The 24,263-nt window shown below is 38.3% G+C and overlaps 1 protein-coding gene across 1 annotated transcript in view; it reads left to right on the forward strand.

Annotated features, from left to right (window-relative positions):
- Positions 1 to 22,506, forward strand: part of UBE3C (ubiquitin protein ligase E3C) — a 73,246-nt gene extending 50,740 nt beyond the window's left edge. Inside the window, exons 19-23 of the mRNA XM_032235116.1 lie at positions 7,458 to 7,670; positions 9,685 to 9,873; positions 9,986 to 10,052; positions 10,574 to 10,704; positions 20,923 to 22,506. Of these exons, the coding sequence (XP_032091007.1) occupies positions 7,458 to 7,670; positions 9,685 to 9,873; positions 9,986 to 10,052; positions 10,574 to 10,704; positions 20,923 to 21,093 (771 nt within the window). The 3' untranslated portion in view covers positions 21,094 to 22,506. The remainder of the gene's footprint in view (positions 1 to 7,457; positions 7,671 to 9,684; positions 9,874 to 9,985; positions 10,053 to 10,573; positions 10,705 to 20,922) is intronic.
- The last annotated feature ends 1,757 nt before the right edge of the window (positions 22,507 to 24,263 follow it).

Here is a 24,263-nt window from a genome sequence, read left to right on the forward strand (position 1 = left end):
CATTTGTAAGTATTTGTCCAGCATTAAAACACTGCTAAAAGTGTGGTATTTTAACACTAAATCTTTGAGAGTGAAAAGATTCTATTGATTGATTGTGATATTTATTGGGTCATAATGTATTTAAATTTTCTTTAATGCATATGTTAGCGATTGTTTACTGTGATAAAGTGCAGAAAGGTCTCTGTGAGCAATTCTGCATGGAAAGAATTACCTCATGTTAATGGTCACTTCTCAATTAAAAGTTCCATTAGCAGATGATTCCAGCTTCTGGTTTGTGTACTGATTGCATTTTATAGGTCCTAAATCAGGCTGCCTAGACAGGGAATAAATAAACAGTTAAAGTATGTGGTAATGGCATCCTGATCTTTTTTCTTTTTGTCTTTGGAAACACCTAGGTCCATTTAAGCCAATTAAGTTCAGAATATTTACTGAAATAAAAAATTGTGGCGTTTGAACTCTTACTGAAAATGAGTACTTTGCTAATTTGAGGATATTGATTCAGCTTGATACCTGTCTTCCCTGTTTAGATTAATGATAGTAACCTTCGCACAGCTTTAAAAAAATATTTGTTTCATAGAGGTATATATTTATTCTGGTAACTTCCTTTCAAGAACTTCTCTAATTCCGCATGAGTATAATAATCCTTCTGCAGAGGTTAATTCTAGAATTCTACTGCTGTATAACTATAGGGTTATTATCAAATAGATCTGATTGTACTGTTGTCTATTAAACAGAGCTGTCCCAACATCTGTGGGTATTTGCACCTTCTAGTTGTGCATTTGAGAGGAAAATGAGCTGCTGGATTTGAAGTTAGCCTTATCCAACCTGGTCTTTTCCAGTGGTATTGGACAATGACACTCATTTTCCCTTGCTCAGCTGGAGACAATAAATGGAGCTAATAGAGATGGCAAAGTAGCTAATACAGGTAACCTCAACTTAGGATAGTCAATGACAATTCAAAATTATGACAAGCCTTCCCAGAGCTACTTATGATCCACTTTCAGAGTTGTGATGGACATATATACACAAGGAAAAACCGATTCAGCTAATGATCATGGAGCTGGCTTAACGATGGTCATGAAACTGGTCATAACTTGAAACTGGTCATACGATGCCTCAACTTGCAACTAAAATTCCAATCTCAATTCTGGCCATAAATCGAGGACTACCTGTAGTTGAGGTTTGTTTTCAATTCAATTCAATTTAATTTCAATTTATTAGATTTATAGGCCCCCCAATCCTGGGGGACTCTGGGCGGCTTACACAGAACAAGAAAAGAAAACAAACAAAATAAAAATAAAAAATAATTGTTTTTTAAAAATTCTCCAACATGCATACATTCTGATTGGGGTTGGACCCTACATAATAAGGTCAGCAGCCCCAGGCAAGCCGGAACAGCCAGGTCTTAACAGCTTTTCTGAAGGCCATGAGGGTGGGTGAGGTCCGGACCTCTGGGGGTAGCTGATTCCACAGGAATTTGATTATTATGGAACCATTTTACCATTAGTGTTGAATAATTTTCAGTGTAATGCAAAATTGATGAAAGAGCAGGTAATCCTCATTGTACAACAATTTGTTTAGTGACCAAAGTTACAGTTGCATTAAAAAAAATATGACAATTTTTCACAGTTACAACCATTGCAGCAATCCTATGGCCATGCGATCAAAATCCAGACACTTGGAAACTGACTCACATTTATGATGGCTGCAGTGACACAGGGCCATGTGATCCCTTTTTGTGATCTTCCGACAAGCAAAGTCAATGGGGAAGCCAGATTCACTTAACAGCCTTGTTGCTAATTTAACAAATGCAATGATTCACTTAACATGTGGCAAGAAAGGTTGTAAAATGGAATAAAACTCACTTAACATCTGAATCATTCAGCAAAGGGAGTTTTGGGCTCAATTGTGGTTGTAAGTTGAGGACTATCTAATGTTGTTAATCATACAAGTAGTCCTTGACTTATGGCCACAATTAAGCCTAAGATTTCAGTTCTAAGCAAAGCAGTTGTTAAATAAGTCACATCTCATTTTACAGTCGTTTTGCACAGTTGTTAAGTGAATCAGTGTAGTTGTTAAGTGAATCGTGATTGTTAAGCAAATCTGGCTTTCCCTAGTGACTGCTTGTCAAAAGCTGTCTGGGAAGGTCACAGATTGTGATCACATGACCTCAGGACAGTGCAACCATCATAAACGCATGTCAATTTTCAAGTGTCTGAACCTGGATCACGTGACTACAGGCTGCTTGAGAACCAGTCATAGGTGACTTTTCAATGCCTTTGTAATTTTGGTCACTAAATGAATGGTTGCAAGACAAGGACTACCATATATAGGTAGTCCTCGACTTATTGCCACAATTCAGCCCAAAATTTATGTTGCTAAGTAAATTATTTCTTAAGTGAGTTTTCTCCCATTTTATGACTTTTCTTGCTATATTTGTTAAGTGAAGTACTGTTAGTAACAGAGTTGTGAAGGGAATCTGGTTTCCCCATTGACTTTGCTTGTCAGAAGATCGCAAAAGGGGACCGCATGCACCTGGAGGATTGCAGCGGTTATAAATATGAACCTGTTACCAAGCATCCCAATGTAAATCATGTGACAGTGGGGATGAGGCAATGGTCATAAGTATGAAAAATGATCATGTTCCTTTTTTCAGTGCCGTTGCAACTGAATAGTTACTAAATGAACTTGTAAATCGAGGACTATGATATATCATAATAGAAGTATCAGGTTATTCTTATTTTTTGTTTACATGTCAAGCAATTTTTATTTTATGTAACGCAACAAACCCATTTTCCCCTTTGTGCTAGAAATCAGCATGGTAGATCAGAGCAAGTTAGATTTGGTTGCGTTTTCTTAATCAATGGTTTTGTTAGTTTGAAAATAGTAATGGTTGAAGTGAGCCTAGTACATATATTTTAACTTTTTGTGCCTTTTCCTTTGGGAATATGAATAATTTGCTTTGAAATGGGTATGTACTTTAATATTTGTTATCCGGTAAAGGTATCTTAAAAACAGAATAAGAAAGCTCAGTTTTGTTACTCTGAATGTTATGTAGAAGAATGTTTGCTATAATTCGCACTCTTTTTTTCTTTTGGCATATCTGGCACAACTACACAAAAAAAATTCTCTTGAAATTTTGCAGCTGAAGAGACTCTCTTTGTAGATAATTTTGTTCCCTCTTCTGTGATCTTAATATTCTTTTTTACATTTTTGTACTCCCCCTCCCACTGGTTATATCAAAAAGTGTCTTTTCGGTATTCTCTTACGATAGAATTTATTGTTATATTTTCAGTGTGCCTAGAATGTAGGAATTCGGGAGCTTTGATCTGTGTTATTTATATAGGATTTAACTTTTAAAATAAAAATATTTGTCCCACAATTTGTCTCAACTCCTTAAGATTGTGGGATTGAACTCCCCTTCTCCATCAACTCCTTCCAGAAATGCTTTCTCAGTCACTAACGATGAATTAAAAGGAAGAACAGAGTCCTTGACTTAACAATAGTTCATTTAGTGACCCTACAGTGGCATGAAAAAAGTCACATATGACTGTTTCTCGGTTATGAATTTTGCAGTATCCCTATGATCATGTGATCAAAATTCAGATTCTTGGCCACTGGTTCATATTTATGACCATTGTGCCCCAAGGTCATGTGATACCCTTTTGTGACCCTCTGACAAGCAGTCAGTGGGGAAACTAGATTCACTTAACAACCAGATACTAACTTAACTGCAGTAATTCATTTAATAACTGAGGCAAGAAGGATTATAAAATGGGGCAAAACTCACTTAACAATAGACATTTTGGGCTTAATTGTGATCATAAGTCAAGAACTACTTGTATTTTAAAGCCTGACTGCAGTGAAAATGTTGGACGATGTCTTAAGCCACGGGTGTCAAACTTGATTTCATTGAGGTTGACTTCAGTGGACCAAGTGGGGTGGCTGGGGTGAGCGTGGGCAGGGTGGGCGTGACCAGCTCAACATCTTACAGCCCTCTGCCAGAGAAAGTGGAGCCTGGAAAGGCTGCCCACTTCCCTCTTGGGCTCCATTTTCACTGGCAGATGGCTGCAGGAGGCTGTCGCAGCCGAAAATTGAGCCCAGAGAGCCGTGTTCCATTTTCACTGGCAGAGGCACCGCGGGACGGTCCTTTGCTGTTTCCAGGGCAGCTCGATGGGCCAGATCTAAGCACCCTGGGGGCCGGATCCAGTCCATGGGCCTTGAGTTTGATACCCCTGTCTTAAGTAAAGATAGTCGCAGTCTTCTGGGAGAGAGATAATAGATTTTTCTTGTAGTGAGCCCCCACCCATCCCAAATGCCTTCATTGAATTGTATGGGCATATTTTAAAATTCCAAATAGAACCTGTGCACAACAGTAATGGTGCCTGCCAATTATAGTTGTCAGTCATGATCGTCATAAGGCAGATGATCACATGATTGACCTGAATTTACCCCTTTTTTAAAATGGTCACTAAATGATCTCTTTGTTTAAGTAATTGACACGGTCATTAAGTGAAAGCTATGATAGTTATGCAAACACATCATTGGCTTATTTGTTTTTTGCTGGAAATAAACGGCCAGTTTTTGGCAAAAATTTTGGAAATTGCAGTCACATGACTGCTGGACGCTACAAATGGCCTTAAATGCAAGGGGCAGCCATGGGAACTTCTCAACTGCATTGTAAGGACCTTTTGGAGGGGTTCTTCTTTAACTTTAGTAATTCCTCAATCAGCTGCAGATTATATATAGTTTTTTGAGAATTAAAGAAAGAAAAGAAATGGTGACTTCTATCTGTAACTTTCCTATGACTTTCCTGAAGTATGCTGTATGAATCCACTATGGATCTGTGAATAAGCAATTTCTGGCTGTTTCAGGAGCACTGAGAGTAGGAATACTATGCACATTACTATCTGTGCATTCTGGATCTAATGCTGAAAACAAATTGCATTAAAAAGTTTAAATTGTGCCCCTTGGGCAGGCAGAAGCTCATTAAAGCAGTTTCTTTTCAAGTATGTTTTAATTAGAAAAGGGGATGTTTTCAAAGTGTGTCTGATTTGGCCAACAAAACTCCAGAAAAGCTTTGTGTGAGCAACCATATCTCCCCCTCAGAAAAATACAGAGCTCAAAGTATAATTAACTTAACAAAGTAGATTGTATGTTAGGGAGGTGCATGTTGCAAAACTTAGCTTTTACTCTAATTGGAATATTAACTATCCATCTCGCTGTGTATTTTTAATGTTGTTCTTGCTTTTTAAATATATACTGGAGGAATCTGGTTATGGAAATCAGTATTTAATTAAATGATAGTCCAGTTTCCACAATCCAGGTGGCCTAAAAATGCTTTATATAGTTTTTAGATTAAGTTATAAATGTTTGCTATGGAGTTACCTGAAGATTGATGGAGATGCATTTGAAAAGCATTATTTTTTTTATTGATTCTTAATGTAGTAAATTACTAAAGTTATTTGGCAGCAAACAGAAATGGCCTGTGATGTTGTTCACATTTATTCTCCTGATAGTACCACGATTTGCATTAATTGCATTGCTAGTGCACTCACTTATATTAAAAGGCTTCTAGTATAATTAATCCTTTTTATTTCAAATCATTTTGGCACAATTTCCAGCAATAAACACTCATAAAAGGTAGACACTTGAGAAATAACAAGCAGGTTGCTTCAATATACCTATTGCTATTTTCTCTTGACATGAAGTTATTGATAGGCTTCTAGGAGCCAGTATTGCATATGGCCTAAGAATTAAGGCTTATATGAAAAATGGTAAGTGGATTATTTTGCATAAAAAATAGACAGTTCTTGAATCTGTGTAATTAACCTGTGTTTAAAAAATACCTTGATTTATGCCTACATTTGTATTTCAGTTGCATACATTATGGAAATTTAATTTATAATCCATTTAGCTGATGTGATCATAGTATTTAGAACCATCATTTATTAGGGCTAGTATATTAAATGCTTTAAAGCTACTTTTCCCAACTTGATTCTCTCAAGAGGAATTATAATTGCAACTTCCAGAAATTTACAGAACATCTGGAGGACATCCAATTGGAGAATGCTACTTTAAAAACTTCATTTTGAAATGAAATTAAAAAAAACCCACATCCACAAAAAGGAATTGTACACACACACACATAATACATATGTACACACACACAGACACACACACACACACACACACACACACACAGAGTTGTAAGTGACATTCTGTATTAAATATAGTTTGTGTCTCTCTTCGTGTTTAGCTCTTTTAGTGATTAAAACTCCAAACAATGACTACAAATTTAAATTCAGCTACACAGATGAAGGTTTCATTTGTCATGGCTTTATTAAAAATCCTGCATTGCATTAATGGAATTCCTCCTTAGTTCTAATTTTTTTCTCCACAGCTAGGTATCAAAATATATCTGATAATCTATCAGTAGATGCTCTTTACTACTATTTCATGTTTGTAATAAAATTCAACTTCTTGATCTTTCCTGCAGAAAATTTAAAGAGTAGGATTTGGAGATAATAGGAGATAGCTTTTCTGTTCCAATATATAACTATAATACAAAGAATTAAAAGCAAAGGCAGTGTCATTTGATCTATTCAGAGTTAAATTGAACTTTTATCCATTCATCTTAGAAAATGGCTAAAAGTTTTCTCCAAAATCTATTTTAAAACCATAAATAAATACAGTAAAATTTCTTGAGTGAAGTGTGTAGTATGTAATATATAAGAAAATACTCTTTTGTTTAATTGAAAACCCACCCACCTCATATTTAAAGCAGATTCAATTATTAAGATGAACATTGTAAATACAATTATAAAAATTATGATACATATTACAGAATATTTTATAGATAGAATTGAATGTAGTATCTAAACTGAAAAAATAAAAAATCCTAAATGGGAAAAATACTATATAATTTTAATCAGATGGATTTTTTCAAGCTTAAACTTTTTTGTTCTTTTGCTCCTTCCCATGAGTCACTACAGCTGAATAAAGTATGAAGAACAAAAATGGGCTTGCAATTTTTCATAATTTACATAATGCAAAATTCAATTCTCTTTCATGTAGGATTGCTGCATATAAAATAGGACTAAATGTATATACATTTTTGCGATAGTGTCGAATATCTATAGCTCGCTCAGAGAACGAACTTCCACCCTTATATGCATGTTTACTGTCAATAGTTAAGACTTGAGAATGTAATTTTAGATTTAGATTATTTATCTGCTACAAATCCTTAATTTTCTTTTACAATATTATGATTTATCATATTGGGTGTATATGTTTCTTTTTGCTGATCATTGACTGAATAAAGATTACCAAAAACTATATATACATTTGGGCTCTGATCTTTTTAGCAGGCATAGGAAATGAATGTATGTTTCCTGTTCTCCTTCTGGATGAATATCAAATGAGTGAGTTTCAATCTCTTTACACTTTTTTTAAAGGCTTTATATGAAAATATGCTGGTTGAGCTTCCTTTTGCCAGTTTTTTCCTCTCCAAGTTGCTGGGGACAAGTGCTGATGTCGACATTCATCATTTGGCATCTCTGGATCCTGAAATGTACAGAAACCTCCTTTTTCTTAAGAGCTATGAAGGTGATGTAGAAGAACTTGGTCTGAACTTTACCGTGGTAAATAATGATTTGGGAGAGGCACAGGTAAGAAGATATTTTCTCTGTCTCTTATAGCGAGTTAACTATTAATTTCCCAGCACTATTTGTATTCAGATACCATGGTGATAAAGCACTGACAAAATAATTGCCGCTTGTGCTATTTGGAATCAAAGCATGCGTCTAACTGTTTTGGTGATCTGAACGGACACTTTTTTTTTTGCTAAAGTGTCAAAATACATTTTTTTTGTCTTTTTTGCTGAAGACAGGCAATTTATGTGGTTATGTTTTTATTTCAAATTTGAATTCTTTATAACGCAGTTTTATGTCTCATGGGCTTGCCTAGGCAATCACCATCACAGTCAAAGCTGACTTGAGAGAGGGGTGGAGGTGGGGGAGAAGGAGAGATGAAAAAACTTACAGTTGAAATGTGGGTTTGTTCTTTATAGGTGATCTGTCCATTAGTTCATAAAGATTCTATTTTTCTATACTGATACAAAAGACTGCATTAAATGACTGTTAATGTTAAATATTCTATAGCAGGGGTGTCAAACTCAATTTCATTGAAGGCCGCATTAGGGTTCTGTTTAATTGTGGAGGGGCGTGGCCATGGTGGGTGTAGCGAGCTCAACGTAACTCATGTCAGGGGTACCTGTGGTGGCCAAGGGCTAAGGCAGGACTTTCCTGACACCCTCCCTCACATTCATTAAAATCTTCCTTCCTTCCTTACTCCCTCCCTCCCTCCTTCCTTCCCTCCCATTTCATTCCCCTTTTATCTTCCTTCCCCTCTTTCCTTATTTTTCCTTCCTTGCTTTCTTTCCCTCTTTTCTTCTTTTTGTCTTTCCCTTTCTCCTTTCCTGTCCCTTCTTGCATGCTCAAATGCAAAAGGGGAAACATTTTTCCTTTTGTTTTTAGTTTGTTTTATAGCCCTCAGCTAGTGAAAATGGAGCCCGGGGGGCCGCGCCCCCCTGTGCCCCATTTTCAGCCACAATGCCTCCTGCAGCCCTGTGCCAGCGAAAACAGCTTGGGGGGGATGTGTGTCCCGTCCCCCCCAGCTCTGTTTTTGCTGGCAGGGGCACTGCGGGCCAGTCTTTTGCTGTTTCCAGGCTGGCCCTGCGGACTGGATTCGGCCTGCAGGCTTTTAATGGGACACCTCTGGGGTAGAGGAATACCTGACTCTGTTCTTCTATAATGATCACAAACCTTGCTACACTGAATCAAACTTGGGAGTTGTGCAAGCAGAGGAAGGCTGGCAGGCAGTTATTATTACTTACCACTGTTCCAGCAGAAGCACTGCTTTGCTTTGAATCCAATGGTCTCTTTGCTTTTCCTATTAATACAATCCATTTCATCCCCCACACACTTGCTATATGGACTCCAACAAGAGAATTTAAACAATAGCGAGTATCCAAGCACAGCAGCTAATCTTGAACTTTGAACACATTTCAATTTGAACAAACATTTTTTTCAGTTGTGATTTGAACTCTCAAAACATACACATTTGGCTTGTTTAAAAACCACCCAAAATAATTAAGTGCAAAAAACTGTTTTGTACATCCTCAGAGAACTCTTTTCAAATCAAGATGCATTCCAATACTTGTTTGATAAACTTCAAAAGTTGCTGGTGTTTGAGTCAAAATCTTGAATTCCATTCCTAGCAAGCTTGGATGTCTTTTTCCAAAATAATATAAAGTTGGAATGAGGGAGTAGCTGGAACATTGAAGTATTTTCCTAGAGAATGCATGTTTTCCATCTTTTATCCAGAGAGATTTTCAGAGGTTGGTGTCAACAAAAGTTTGTTGAATCAAACTTTTTCAGAATCACTGCTGTTCCATTATGCCACCTAGTGGCAAATGCTGTGACCAGCGGGCCATATTCTTTTCTTCTTAGCCAAAATGTACCCTTTCAGGCAAAGTCTCATTCTTCTAAGTATTGGTAGTGCCATATAAAAATAATGTATTCATAATTAATGGAGATTCAATTATGGACTGCTGCATCAGCAGAATATCATGGAAGGTGAGCAAATGAGATTGAATTCATAGAAGATGTTTGTGTTTTTTAGGTGGTTGAATTGAAGCTTGGAGGAAAGGATATTCCTGTCACTAGTGCAAACCGAATCGCCTACATCCATCTTGTGGCAGACTACAGGTTAAATAAACAAATCAGACAGCATTGCTTGGCATTCAGACAAGGTCTTGCCAATGTTGTTAATCTTGAGTGGCTCAGAATGTTTGATCAACAAGAAATACAGGTATAATTGCCCAGCCAAATAGAGAAAATGATGCATTTAGTGATTTTAAAGAAAGTTAATATAATGTTCTGCCTAACCACATATATGCTACTTTTCCCCCCAACCCTTCCAGGTTTTGATTTCTGGAGCCCAAGTTCCAATTAGTCTAGAAGATCTTAAAACTTTCACAAACTATTCAGGCAAGTACATGGTAAATAAAGGTGATGTTGAAGGGCAAAAATAAAGAAAGCAAAGCATGGAGGTTGAATGTGATTAATTTGTCTAATGTCAAGAGAAGAATATATTATATGGTTATGCTTTGTGTGCATGCCCACACATGCACTCATTTTGGTGGATAAATAAAGACCATGAGTAGCAAAAATACATATTAACATAACATGCAATAATATATAAATGAATATATAAAAGAATGAGTAGTCCTACAAATTAGCAACACAGTTCACTTAGTTTTTAAGATACTGTTAACCCTTAAATAGTATATGAAAGAAATAATTGTATGATCTTTTAACCATTCTTTAATGCCTCCTTTACTAATTAAAGCCTACTTTTACAAAAACTTACTGTTTATTAGTTCACCCTTCTATTCTGGTATTGTTTTTCACATCCAGGTATAGGAAGTCTCAATAATTGTTTTCTAATCATGTAGAATAACACTCTAATTTCATTTTAATGCAGCTTTGTTTTCTTTTTTAAAATGTAGGAGGTTATACTGCAGATCATCCAGTAATCAAAATCTTTTGGAGAGTAGTTGAAAGTTTCACCGATGATGAAAAACGTAAATTACTGAAGTTTGTGACGAGCTGCTCACGACCTCCTCTCTTGGGTTTTAAGGTATCTGCCTTCATAATTTTGTCTTTTAGCCAATTTGTTACAGCCATAATATTAGTGAATTAATTAACATGTTTAATTAAAAACCAGAGCAACATTAAAGTATTGGGAATGTAGACATGTACATTGTAAAAATTAAGATCATTCCCAAATAAAAATTAAGATTTTATGTGTACTTGTAAGACAATATTTTAAATATTTTTTTAAAAAACCTATAGCAGTCAATGTTATGGTACTGTAGTTCTAAATGTTTAGTCTTAAAAGTATGTTTTATTGAATTCAGTTTGGCGGCTTCTCAGTTAAAAATTATAGGATGCTGCGTCAGTGGGTTTTTTTTGCCGGGGGGTGGGGCGAGAATGATTTGTTTAGTATCTGGAAAAATCAAACTAAAAAATTGCAGAAGTTAAATTTTAAAAAGTGAAATCAAAGGAAGTATTAAATAAGTTCTAAGCCTTGGTCCATGCTGCTTGACCTAATAATTCATTATATCTCAATTACTTCACATGATAAATTAGCACAATCACTTCTCAAAGAAAGAAGCAGGGTTTTCAGCTATTATCATATGACTAGTAATGTGGTTGAGATCCTGACCATGATGTGGGTTCTGCCTTAAAATGAACGTGGATGTTTAGATTAGCTTCTTTAATGAAGAAAAATATAGAACCACCCATGTTTCCTTTACTACATGGACCTGTTGCTCACAGCCATTACTTTACATACTGTTCACGACACCCCAAAAATGAAGATACCTTTGCATTCTATATGGCAGGAGTAAGCAACCTGCAAGTCAGAAAGTCTATTCTTGAGAGTGTAGTTTCTGAAAAACAAAAATTATGATGTGCTGCTATTTTGTTCCTGATTTTTCCTTTTGTCTTACAAATGTTATATGGAACCTATCTCTAAATTTCTAGCAGAGCCCATCTTACCTCTTTTTCCTAGGCGGCACAACGCCTCTCTGTGTCCATGAGTTTGCAGAAGGCGCAGGGCTGTAATTTTCCTTGGCTATTTCTTTGGAGTACCACTACTCCCATTGCCATGTCGCTGGCATCTGCTTGGATAACGAAGAGTTGTTTGGGGTCAGGATGCTTCAGAATTAAATTCTTTAATGTTTCAAATGCCAGTTAGGTCCCACTGTAGGGCTTGCCCCAGGTGGGGCTTCTTCCCTGGGCCTCCTGTCTTTAGGAGGTCTGTCATGGGTTTGGCAATCTTCGCGAAGGAGGGGATGAATTGCCTGTAGAAATTTGCAAATCCTACGAAGCTTTGTAGCTGTCTGCAGGTGCGGGGGAGCTGCTAGCCTAGGACGGCTTGTACTTTGGTTGGGTCCATCTCTATGCCATCATTTGACACTCAGTAGCCCAGGTAATCTAGCTGTGTGTGGTGAAATTCGCATTTTGACAGCTTGACGTACAGGTTTGCCACCAGAAGTTTTTCCAGTACCTGGCAGACTAGAGGTATGTGGTTCTTCATGGTCTCAGTGTAGATGAGGGTATCAACTAAATAGACAAGGACCCCTTTATAGAAGTGCTCGTGTAGCACCTTGTTTATTAACTGCATCAACACCACGGGGGTCTCTGCAGTCTGAAAGACATTACTTTGAATTAGAAGCTCCCTATTGGGCAGTTGAATGCTGTTTTTCTATTCATCTCCCTCCCTGATGTGGACTCAGTAGTATGCTTCTCTGAAGTCTAATTTAGTAAAGCTTTTCCCTTGGCTAGATGAGACAGGATGTCCTTCATGAGAGGGAGGGTTGTATAGGTTGTGTACACACATGCAGTTTATTGCCCTAAAATCCACGCATAATCGCATAATTCCATCTTTTTTTCCCTTTGAATAGGGCTGGAGCTGCAACCCATGACATGGCTGGCTTGATGAACCCCCTTGCTAGACTTTTGTCTATGTATTTGTACATTTCTTGCATTTCCCAGTGTCATGGCTTACAGTTTGGGTTTGGATAGTTTTGTCCTGGGGATGATTTCGATGGCGCAGTCTGTCTTGCCGTGTGTGGGTAGGACGTCTCACTCGGCCTCACTAAATACTTTCGCGGGGTCCTGATACTCTCCGGGGATCTGTTCGGCCTCTAGGGTTTTGTCAGAGGTAGCTGCCAGTTGTTCTTGTGGGGCCTTTGGGAAGGTTTCCTGTATGTGTGATGCTTCTATTTGCTGATGTGGGCGGGGTTGGGGTCTTTCTTGCTATCCTCAGCCTTTAGTTGCCCCCTTGCCACAGGATGGTCCGGCCCCACTTGAATGGCCAGGAGAACCCTAGTATGACTGCATCTGTCATTTTGAGGGCTATTATGAATCAAATTGCTTCCCAGTGATTTGCTAGCTCTCGCTTCACTGGTTTGGTCAGGTGGATGGTGTAGGCTTCCCCCAATAGGGACCCATCGACATGTTCAAACCTAATTAGTTGGGCCACTCTTTTTGCTCTAATCCCCAGTTTCAGGATCGTGGTTAGGATCAAGATCTAGTGCAGCCTATTAGGGATTGGGTTCCTGTTTTTGGGGTTGTGAGGCATATTGGGAAGATGAAGGGGTGGATCCGTTCATTCACCATTGTTAGTTTTCTCTTTCGTCCTTGCTGTCATAGGGATCTGGCAATTGGTTGTGGTTGTCTGGAGTTCCCTCCCCTTTGGCTGGGTGGGGAGAGGCCTCTATTGTATAATGGCGGCGTGCCTGGAGCCTTGTTCAGGTTGTGCCCTGGGTGGTGGCTCTGGCTTGGGTTTCAGAACCAGGGGTGTGCATGCCGATGCAATGTGGCATCCCTCCACACCTGTAGCATTGCAGCTGGCTTTGTGAAAAAATTGGTCTCTGGGCCGGCTATGGTGCTGCAGCCTCCCATTGGCCAAATGCTTTCTGGTCTGGTTGACCTCTCTCTTGGTGTCTGGTTGCTTTCTCAAGTTGTTAGTGCACAATCCACCATCAACTCAGAACCACTCCGAGTCCGTTCAGGATATCCCGATAGGCTGTTACTGGGCAATTTGCTTCTCCAGGCTTGTTCTGAAAAAATGATTTCATTTTTAATGAACTATTTAATAGCTCTGGCAAAAGGGGGTAGCTTCCCCATGACTCTCCGGAACTCATGGATGCATTCCTTAATGGGTCAGAGGATGAGCTCCGAAACCTAAGGTTTAGGTTTCGGAGCTCATCCTCTGCAAATGGATCCTCCTCTGCCTCTTCAAATCTGGCTTCTAGCTCTTGTAGGAAGTCATCGATGTCTTGGAGCTGGGGGGGGGGCTCTCCTCTTGTGGACAGCTGCAAGGGATTCCTTTGCTTCTTCCACTAATTCCTTGGCAATAGTATTCGCCATGGCTCTGTGGGATGGGTAGAGGTGTGTGTAGCGCTCTAGATGGACCCAAGCTGAGTCAAGGAATAGAGCCAGCTAGTCTGAGTCCCCATCGAATTTCCCTCGAATTTCGGGACGACTCGTTCAGCACTACTCCTCCCTCATATTGGCTCTTGTATGCCTGTGCTTGGTGTGTTCGACTAGTTTGTAGAGCGAGGAGGGGCTGCCCACCTTGGGTGGCATGCCTGTTGCGTGGGGATAGGCATCGGCTGCAGCTTCAGGCTCATTCTCCTTTGGTGGATGGAGAAGGAGGTTGTGTTCCCATTTGCATCTCCTCACTTCAAAGGGCTCAGCTGCAACCCCCCTCTCTTTTGGGCGGCATGATGGCCCCTCATCATGAAGGGTGGCTTGGCCAAATTCCTCTCAGCTTCTCTGTGGATTTCCCCAAGGGTTCCATCAGAGATTTTGGGAGTCTGGCCTGTTCCCAGTTCCACATCCATTCCACTCTTCCTAGCTCGCTCAGGGTTTTTCCCCAGCCTTGGGCACTAGGGTGGGGGAACTCAATCTCAACTGCTTTAAGAATTTTTTTCCCCACCAATACTCATCCTTTTTTGTTTTGGTCACTGGGGCGGGCTTCTCAGCTTTGATGGTCAGGGAGGGCTGCACTTTGGCTCCAGTTCCGATTGGGCTGCTGAGTCCTGGAAGTCTCTGGGTGGAGGCAAGTTCTGCCTCTTTCTGGGTTGCCTGGAGCAGGCTCTATTTGGATAGTCCGCCCTCAGCCATGGTAGCCTGAGTTTCTCACCATGTACCCCAGGAGCCAGGGAGTGACTGGAGAGCCTGGGGCTCAGGAGTCCCAGTCGCTTTGATTAGTTTTGAGAGAGTTGGCTTGCTCTCAGGGTTCCAAGCCAAACTTCAAAAGAAATCCAGTTATTTATTAGTAGCTTCATGTCAGCACGTTCCAATTGAAGCCAACTCTGACCTCACTTAATTTACGCCCCGGCTTTGACCCTGTTTCCCCCTTCCTCCCAAGGTGTGTCATCAGTCACATTCTCCAATGAAGCAATTTCGTGGGTTGTAGAAGTCCCTCCCACAGCCACTGTGTGTCTCCATGGAGATGGCCTTGATCTAGAGATGGCTGGAATGTGCTTTTGTTTTGACTGAAGTGCAATTCCCTCACTGCACCTGTGAAGCTCCTGCCTATGGCAACTCGAGAGCAGGTCAGAAATGCCCCACAAGTTGACAGTGGAATTATACATGGTGTATAGTTAATACTCTCCAGTTGCAGTTCTAAGCTGATGAATACCAGAATCCATTATCCAGAGCCAGGTACAGAAGTATGATTCAAGCGAGCCAGAATATATTATTTTGAACAAGAGTACCTGTGAACTGGGTTGATTTTGGTACCAGAGTTGAGCTTATACACAGTAGCATGAAAATCTACAAGCGCAGGTAGTCCTCGACTTACAACCACAATTGAGTCAAAAATTTCCATTGCTAGGCAAGGCACTCATTAAGTGAGTTTTATTCCATTTTACAAATTTGCTGCAATTGTTAAATGAATTACTGCTGCTGTTAAATTAGTAATACAGTTGTTAAGTGAATCCGGCTTCCCCATTGTCTTCGCTCATCAGAAAGATTGCAGAAGGTGATCACATGACCCCGGGACACTGCAACCATCAAAAATGCATGCCAGTTGCCAAGTGCCTGAATTTTAATCACATAACCATGGGCATGCCACTGTCTTTCAGTGTAAAAACTGTCATAAATCCTTTTTCAGAGGTATTATAACTTTGAATTGTTGTTAACAAATGTTTGTAAGTCAAGGATTACCTATACTCCTTTAATAATCACAACTCTGAATGGCAATTCAATTCTTAAACAGAGTAATTGCTAAGTGAAACTGCAATTGTACTTTACAATCTGACTTCACCTTTCCTTTCCTTTCCAGACCTGCAAAAGGTCTATGATTGGTTGTAAAGTTACTTTTCACCACTATTATAACTGTAAATTGCTGCTAAATTAGGACTTCCTGTACTCCTGCTTTCTCCCTAGTCTTTGTCCCATTTAAATAGCTTAAATTTGAGTTAGTGAAGTCCTTTTTCCCCCTGAATGCTAAGTCAGTGGGACCTGGAAAATGGCGATCTTCATTTTCTCTTGGAATTGGAATCTTTCTGTCTATACCTATCCTTACTGAAATTGATCGCATTTGGGACCAGTTGCTAAGCAGGCAATTAAGTGAGTTGCGCCTAATTTTATTATTATTATTTTGTTGATAATATTTTGTTGATAAGCAAATTACTGCAGTTACTAAGTGAATCAAGGGGTTATTAGGCACATCTGACTTTGTCAGAAGTTGGCTGGGAAGTTTGCCATCCAGCACACTGAAATCATTATAAATACATGGCAGTTGCCAAGCGCCCAAGTTGTGATCATATCACCATGTGAATGCTGTGATGGTTGTAAAAGTGAGGAGTGGGTTGTAAATCACTTTTTTCTAGTGCCAGTGTAACTCCATCATGAGCTCAATGTTCCAGAGCTTTAAACAGTTGCCAAAAAAAAAAAAAAAGACTGTAAATCGCAACCTTCATATTTAGAAAGTTTATTGCAAAGTACATATGATTTTGCATTGGAAAACAGAGCAGAGAAAAACGAAGAATGGGCGAAGCTTCGCAGTCATTGCTAATGATGTTTGTTCATCAACCAAAGAGACTACTGATCTGCTGTAGAATACCAAAAGCTGCTATTATTTTACCCACCAAAATGAGAAAGACATATTCTTACCCTGTTGTTCCATTGTGGCCTCAGACCTTTCAAAAGAGTAGCATAATTAGTGTTTATAATAAATGTCCTTGCAGTACTTTGAAGATAAAGAAGAGCACCGTCTTCTGTAAGTAGATGTAATTAGTATTTTCCATGAAATAAATGGACTCGATTAACCAAAAACATACCATTGAGGGCAACATTAGAGCAACATGTCAGCAAAATTAATTGTGCACAGCTGTATTAAAATAGAAGATATTTCAATTTTACTGTTAAGGGTGTAATTTGGAATTGCCTAGCCTGAAATCTTATCCAGGCTCTATTATGGAACTTTCACCTTTTGCTAAAGTTAGTCCAGACTCATTTAGAAAAAAGTCCTTTATTTATAAATAGCCCAGTCATGACTTTCACCATTAAAAAGAATAAAAAAAAGCCAAGTCTTCACTCCCAACTGCTTGAACTCACACTAACGTATGCTTAAGCTAATTAAAGTTTAATAAGTTTAACAAATGAAATGGTTACAGACAAAAAGAAATCATTAAAGTGCATTTGGAAACTGTTAAGTTCCAATCAGGGCACACAATAAATTGGTGCTTCTTCTTCTCCTTTCTCTGCTCTTGCAGATTCCCGTTGTAGAGTATTTAATTATATGACAAATGGTGCTCTTGGCTTGGCATTTCAACAGAGAACTTCATTTTTAACATTTTTAAACCTTAAAAGTAAGAAAATTCAATTAGTGCTCTAAGAGGAACGCTAAAAACAGCATTTTAGCTATGACATATATTTTAAGGCCTCCATTTAAACAATAACTTAAAATCTCATTATCCTCTTGACTCAGGGTGCTAGTTTTTTAAAAAAAATAAAATTCTAAAGCCAGATTATCTGTTTTAATTCACCAAAGCACATGATGAAATTAATACTCCCTTGCCAAGAAAAGTGGAACTTTGGTTATATAATACATAAATTGTCTTCTCATTTTTGTTAAGGGAAATAATTTTTACAGAATAAGAAACCTTATTTAAACACCTAAGGGAATCTGTCTTTCTCTCTATGTGTATTCCTATTACATGTTGTTTAGTTCCTTTTAAAACTTTTTTTTCAGACTAGTACAATTTTTTTCTGTTTTAAATCGGGGTTTTTTGGGGGGCAAAGATACAATTTTTTCCTGTTGCAAATAAAGTAAAATTATGTCTACAAAGGAATAATTGGAATAGAAATCTTTGACCAAGATAGGTCTCACAACAAATTTCCATATGGTGTAATTTAATGACACGTGATGTTATCCACAGTTCTGGATGCTGAATTAAAATGGGGTTTTGTGTAAATTGAAAGCCATAAATATAAGTCTTTCCTAAAGGATGAGCCTGAATTTAAAATGCTTTCTCCTTGATAACAGCAGAAAATGTTGAGTCCAGATCTTGTGTGATTCTCAGCAGCTCTTCCAATGAGACAAAACTTTGTGAGTCTCCCTATTACCACCCCAAATGTGATATGCGTGTGTGTGTTACACACACAAATATACACATGTGTACAAATACACACACACTCACACACGTACCTGCCAAAAGCAGAATAAAACAAAAAGGCTATATAAATAAAACTGAGTTTGCAAATGCTTATCAAAATAACTACATATAAATAAAAGGTACCTTAGTTAAATAAAAGGTACCTTAGTTGTGAAATTAATTGATCTTACCTTCTTTTCATACAGGTACACTGTACATTGTCAACATACAACTATTCATTTAGTGGATTGCTTCTAGTTATAAGAGCACTGATTTTTTTAAACTTACAACTGTTTTTCACGTTGCAGCATCCCCATGGTCACGTGATCAAAATTTCGATTAACGGTTCATGTGATCACCTTTGGCAACCTTGTGACAAGCAAAGTCAATGGGAAGCCAGATTCACTTAACAGCCATTTTACTAACTTAACAACTGGAGTGATTCATTTAATAATTGTCACAAGGCAGTTTGTAAAATGAGGCAAAACTCACTTAACTACTTTGCTTAGCAATGGGAATTTTGGATTCAATTATAGTCAAGGATTACCTGTACACAGAAACTCACAAGTGCAGACATATACATTTGTTTCTCTTCTTCCAACAGAAACAACAAAGGAAAGGAGGGAAATGAGAAGAGCACATTGGGATTGCAAGAGAACCAGGGCAACACATTTCATGGGAATGAGATGAGGGAAAAAGTTGACTGGCAGGGAAAGGAAGAAAACTGAGATTCCATCTGGATACTACAAAAAGTTTATGTTTAGCAAGCATGTAGCTCAGGATGTCTTCAGCGTTTTTAATGATGGGAATGTCCTTGGATCTCAAAGGGCCTGTTATTGTTTGTCGAAAACAAAATCTGTTTTGGCTTACAGCTCAGTACTTAGTGTGAAAAGGCAACGCCCAAGAGGACAAAGATATCTAACGGTGGAGGAAGCACCCCCCCCCCCCCGAGAGTGGGAGCTGGAAGGGGCAGCAGATGGCACTGTGGAAAAGCTGTGCTTGTATATTTTTTTCTAAAGAGCACCAAATTTGTTCCCAAGATTTCCAGCATGACTGCTGGCTTAAGAAGTGAGAATTCCCAGTTCCTTGATACGTCTAGAACTAGCTTCTTACGTTCTCTTAAGTGTCCATAGGGTTTTGTTTTAAATGGCAGTCTTTTTCTAAGTGTTATATAGATTAATAACTGCAGAGGCTGAGGGAATAGTCTCGAAGGGCAGGTGGATGAGATTCCTCCAAGGCAATGGTCACATAGGTGGGGCTTTGTAGCACTTCTCAGTCACATGTTCACCATTACAGCCAGTTAGTATATATTATTCTTTTTAAAATCATAAACACATTCAGCATGTGGGTTTTTCACTTAGTGACCACTTAATAACTGTCATCAGTCCCAATTGCAGTTGCTGAACAAGGACCTCTTGTATCTATTTTACTATTCAGGCTTACAATCCCGAGGTCCCTCCCACTCTTAGCTTACATACAGGTGAAACTTGTAAAATTAGTATATCGTGCAAAAGTTCATTTATTTCAGTAATGCAACTTAAAAGGTGAAACTTAATATATGAGATAAGACTTGTTATATGCAAAGCAAGATAGTTCAAGCTGTGATTTGTCATAATTGTGATGATTATGGCGTACAGTTCATGAAAATCCAAAATCCACCACCTCAGAAAATTAGAATATTACATGCAATCAATAAAACAAGGATTGTATATAGAACAATATCGGACCTCTGAAAAGTATAAGCATGCATATGTACTTAGTACTTGGTTTGGGCCCCTTTTGCAGCAATTACTGCCTCAATGCAGCGTAGCATGGAAGCTATCAGCCTGTGGCACTGCTTAAGTGTTATGGAAGACCAGGATGCTTCAACAGCAGCATTCAACTCTTCTGCATTGTTCGGTCTCATGTCTCTCATCTTTCTCTTGGCAATGCTCCATAGATTCTCTATGGGGTTCAGGTCAGACGAGTTTGCTGGCCAATCAAGCACAGTAATCCAACAGTCATTGAACCAGGTTTTGGTGCTTTTGGTAGTGTGGGCAGCTGGAAAATGAAGTCAGCATCCACATAAATCTTGTCTGCAGAAGGAAGCATGAAGTGCTCCAAAATCTCCTGGTAGACTGCTGCGTTGACCCTGGTCTTAAGGAAGCACAGTGATCCAAACTCTTGTTATATAATAAAAGTATTGCAGTCTTGTTTGTGCCTTTGATAAGTTCTTTTGAGAAATAGTTGATGGAAGAATACTGAGTGATGAGAGCTTTCCCTTAATTTTTCATAAACTGTTCTCTACTGTCAAAACCTGTTTGTATTGCACTGACGTTTGTAGTGTAAAATCCTTATAATTGTTGGAGACAATGCAGACATTTCCTTTGTTTCTTTCTTTAAAGATTTTTGGATTGCATGTTAGTGAGTCATTCTCCTACTTCATTATTGAATTACTGCTTGATAGAATAAAATAAACAATTTTTGTCATGTCCCGTTTCCCCAACTTTTCATTATTAAAGGTAAGCTGGTCTCCAGAGGGAAAATGATATATTTTGACTATTACTGTTCCCAGCTTCAAATGCTTCTTTGAGGTTTAAGGTCATGGGTACAACAGCGCATGGAGATGGCACCCAAAGTCATTTTTAAAACTTATTCTCATTGTTTTTTCCTTGTTTTTTCCCCTCCGGCCACAGGAATTGTACCCTGCTTTTTGCATTCACAACGGAGGCTCTGATTTGGAGCGATTGCCCACCGCCAGTACCTGTATGAATTTGTTGAAACTTCCAGAATTCTGTGACGAACACCTTATGCGGAGCAAGCTGCTTTATGCGATTGAATGTGCTGCTGGATTTGAGCTGAGTTGAATTGATGCTGTGATTGAATGCTTTGCAGAGGAAGTAATCAGTGCCTATTCCTTAAGCCACACACACATACACATATCTAGCAGATTAAGGGAGGTCCATGTAAATGTTTGCAACTCATTTTCCCATTGAATTGTCCTCGAGTAGGTTTCCGTTTTAATGTGAGGCATTAACCGGCTGTCATTTTTTGGGAGTTTAAACCCCACTGAGATTTTTCTGGATCGGATTCAAAAAGAAGCAGTTGCTAAGCTTTCCAAGAGAGAGAGCACCTTTGGGACAATGACATCTTGGAGAAAATAACCAAAGATGAAGGCTTTGTGCTGTTTGAACACAAATAATTCCACTAAGTGGCAATATGTTGATGCAAGTATACTGCAGAGTAGTCGATGGGGAAGAAACAGGGTGATATTCCTGGAGAGGGAAAAGAACCGTGTGAAAACTGGCCTGCAACTCAAGTAACCCCGCCTCTTTTGAAGAGGCAGAAATTGTTTACCATTTTTCCCAATTTATTTGCAAGTGGAAAAGAATAATTTTGTTCTATTAGGTGAAAGTGAGACACTGAGAAATTTATTTTGGCCTTTAAAAAAAAAGATGTTTACCTTCCTGAATAAGTATGCCTATTCTTCATTATCTTAGCCAGTGTCACAATCCATTGCACACTGTTTCAAATAATGTAATTGTTTTTTTCCTGATCTGTTCCATTGTTTCTCCGAGCCTGTAGCTTTAAAAAAATCATATTACTTTAACATATACTATAAATAAAATGGTTATGACAGTAGAAAAGGAATTTGTGTAACAACTATTAAAATAAATTTGTAAAAAAGAATCAGGCTTCCTTCTTTTTAGCTAAAAGCCTGCAGGTGTTTTCTCTTTCATTTACTCTACCTGGAATGCAATTGGTGAAAAATGTTTTATTTGCTCTATCAATACGATAGAGAATGAGGGGGTGGGGATACTTGATTGTATTTGATTGCCAAAAGAAATACTTAAGGTAAAAAGAAATAATTCAGAACTGATAATCACACGTAATCAATCTTTGTCATGTGCAATTGTCACTTTTTTTAAAAAAAATGATACAATTGGGTCCCTAAAGCATTAACTGGCAGAATCAAGTATGTCCTTTTGGGGCAGTGAAAGAGACTTTGGAACTATTGAGTTGGGGGGGACCCTCAGCTGGTGATCTCCAAACTTAAAAGCAATTTTACTGCTGAAGACTCTCCTAACTTTAATTATTAATCAGCAGTAAACAGCAATATATTTTAAATGTGCAGAAGGGGTCTGAATGGTTTGAAGATGTTTGCTAGTATTAGTATAAAAATGTATAATTTCATGACTTGGATACAAAATGAAGTGTTAAAAATGCTATTTGTAGTTTCCTTGTACAGAAATAAAACAATTTTCTTTTTTTGTTTTGTTCCAAGCTGCTTCATTTATGTTAACTGTAACAGTTCTATTTTGTTCACAATTGTCTTTTTTCATTTAAATACATAAAGTATATATTAAAATAATCCTTTTCTAAAATACCTTGCAATATCTGACAAGAAAACTGAACATTTAAAAATATTATTTTATAATCCACAGCATTAAATATTTTAAAGCTTTTTTTTCAGAACTGTGTTCCTCTGTTGGTTTAAAATTATTCTGTTAATTGAAAATATAAATTAAACACTTATATTGTGCAGTGCAATTTATTATAGAAATTCAATTGAATTAGAAGCAAAGGATGAAATTAAGTTGGGAAGGCAGAAAACATACATCTGGCTGAAATTAAGTTGGGAAACATCTAGCCGAAATTAAATTGGGAAGGTGAGAAACATCTGTAATCTGGTTTAGTTGGAGTTACATTGGATGTATCAACTAATATTTATCACTTTTCTGTACTTAACATGTACTTAACATGCAGAACTTGTATTTTTGAAAACTCATTAGCAATCTGATCTAGGCTATGAAGAGATATTTCCAGAAAAAAAAACTAAAAACATTTTTAGAGATATTAAATGAGTTGAAGAATTTTCTGTAATCTGGTTTATTTGGGGTTTGTTTACTTGCAGGATGAATTTCAGTTTATTGGGCCTCAGTGCAGCTGACCTTAGAATGTAATTAACATGTTTGTAGTGCTGTAATTACACAAATAACACAACCTGACCCAAATGATGTAGTTTGCATTCTTTGTGCATTGATTTATTTCAGTGATTTTTGTCATTTATCTGACCAACTTAAAAGTGAAGATTAAACAGGAGTGTAGGACAGTTGGATAGTACAAAAATGTTGAACAGTACAACACAGTGCCATTTCTTGCCAATGACAACTCTTTATATATATATATTATTTTTTGAAGGAAAAAAGGCTGCAAACTATACCGAGGACATCTTTAGAAAGCAGCCTCTGCTGCTTAAACAATCACCCACCCTCAACCCTACAAAGGAAGTGAAGAAGGTTAGCACTGACCCCCCCTTAGAAGAATGAAATATTCTAGGAAATATTAAAAAGACAGGACATTATGTTTCCTTAGATGAGAAAAAGAGAAACATGTTTTAAAGACAAAACAGCTCCCTGCTTCCCACTTCAGCTCCAGGGTGATAAGATTAAGAGATGGCCCTCAGGACATGATAGGATTATCCCTCTATATCCATCTAACCAGGGATTTTGCATTGCGGAATCACCTAGGGCTATATGGCGAATTTATGACACATGTACCAGAGATGGAATGCAGAGCCCTCTCTGGGCATGTGCGCCATCACCAGCTGCTATTCTGGTGTGCACCATCCAGCTGGTCTTTGCGGGCACTGGAAAACCGCCCCCAAAACAGCCAACCACATCGGCCAGCTGGTCTTCAGGTTTCCGGCGCACTCACGCACACAAATGCATGTGTGTTCTAGTTTGGGCACTTGGTGCTGAAAAGGTTCACCATCACTGACCTAGGGATATTACATCAGTCCACAGTTCAACCAGACTTCGACAAACTCCTAGGATTTGCACATGACCCCTACAGCAGCTAACAGGATACCTGCTCTTAAACAGGAACAGGAAGCTCTAAGGCAGGGCTCAAGAGAGGATCGATCTACCTCTCTCCTTGTGTTCAGCTACCCGCAAACCCTCGTGGCCCTGTCCATCATTAAATATCTCTCCAAGCAGCCTCCATGTTTCCAGTGTCCGTCCCTCCTTGGAACTGA

The sequence above is a fragment of the Thamnophis elegans genome, chromosome Z, assembly GCF_009769535.1.
Source record: "Thamnophis elegans isolate rThaEle1 chromosome Z, rThaEle1.pri, whole genome shotgun sequence".
In the NCBI taxonomy this organism is placed as follows: Eukaryota; Metazoa; Chordata; class Lepidosauria; order Squamata; family Colubridae; genus Thamnophis; species Thamnophis elegans.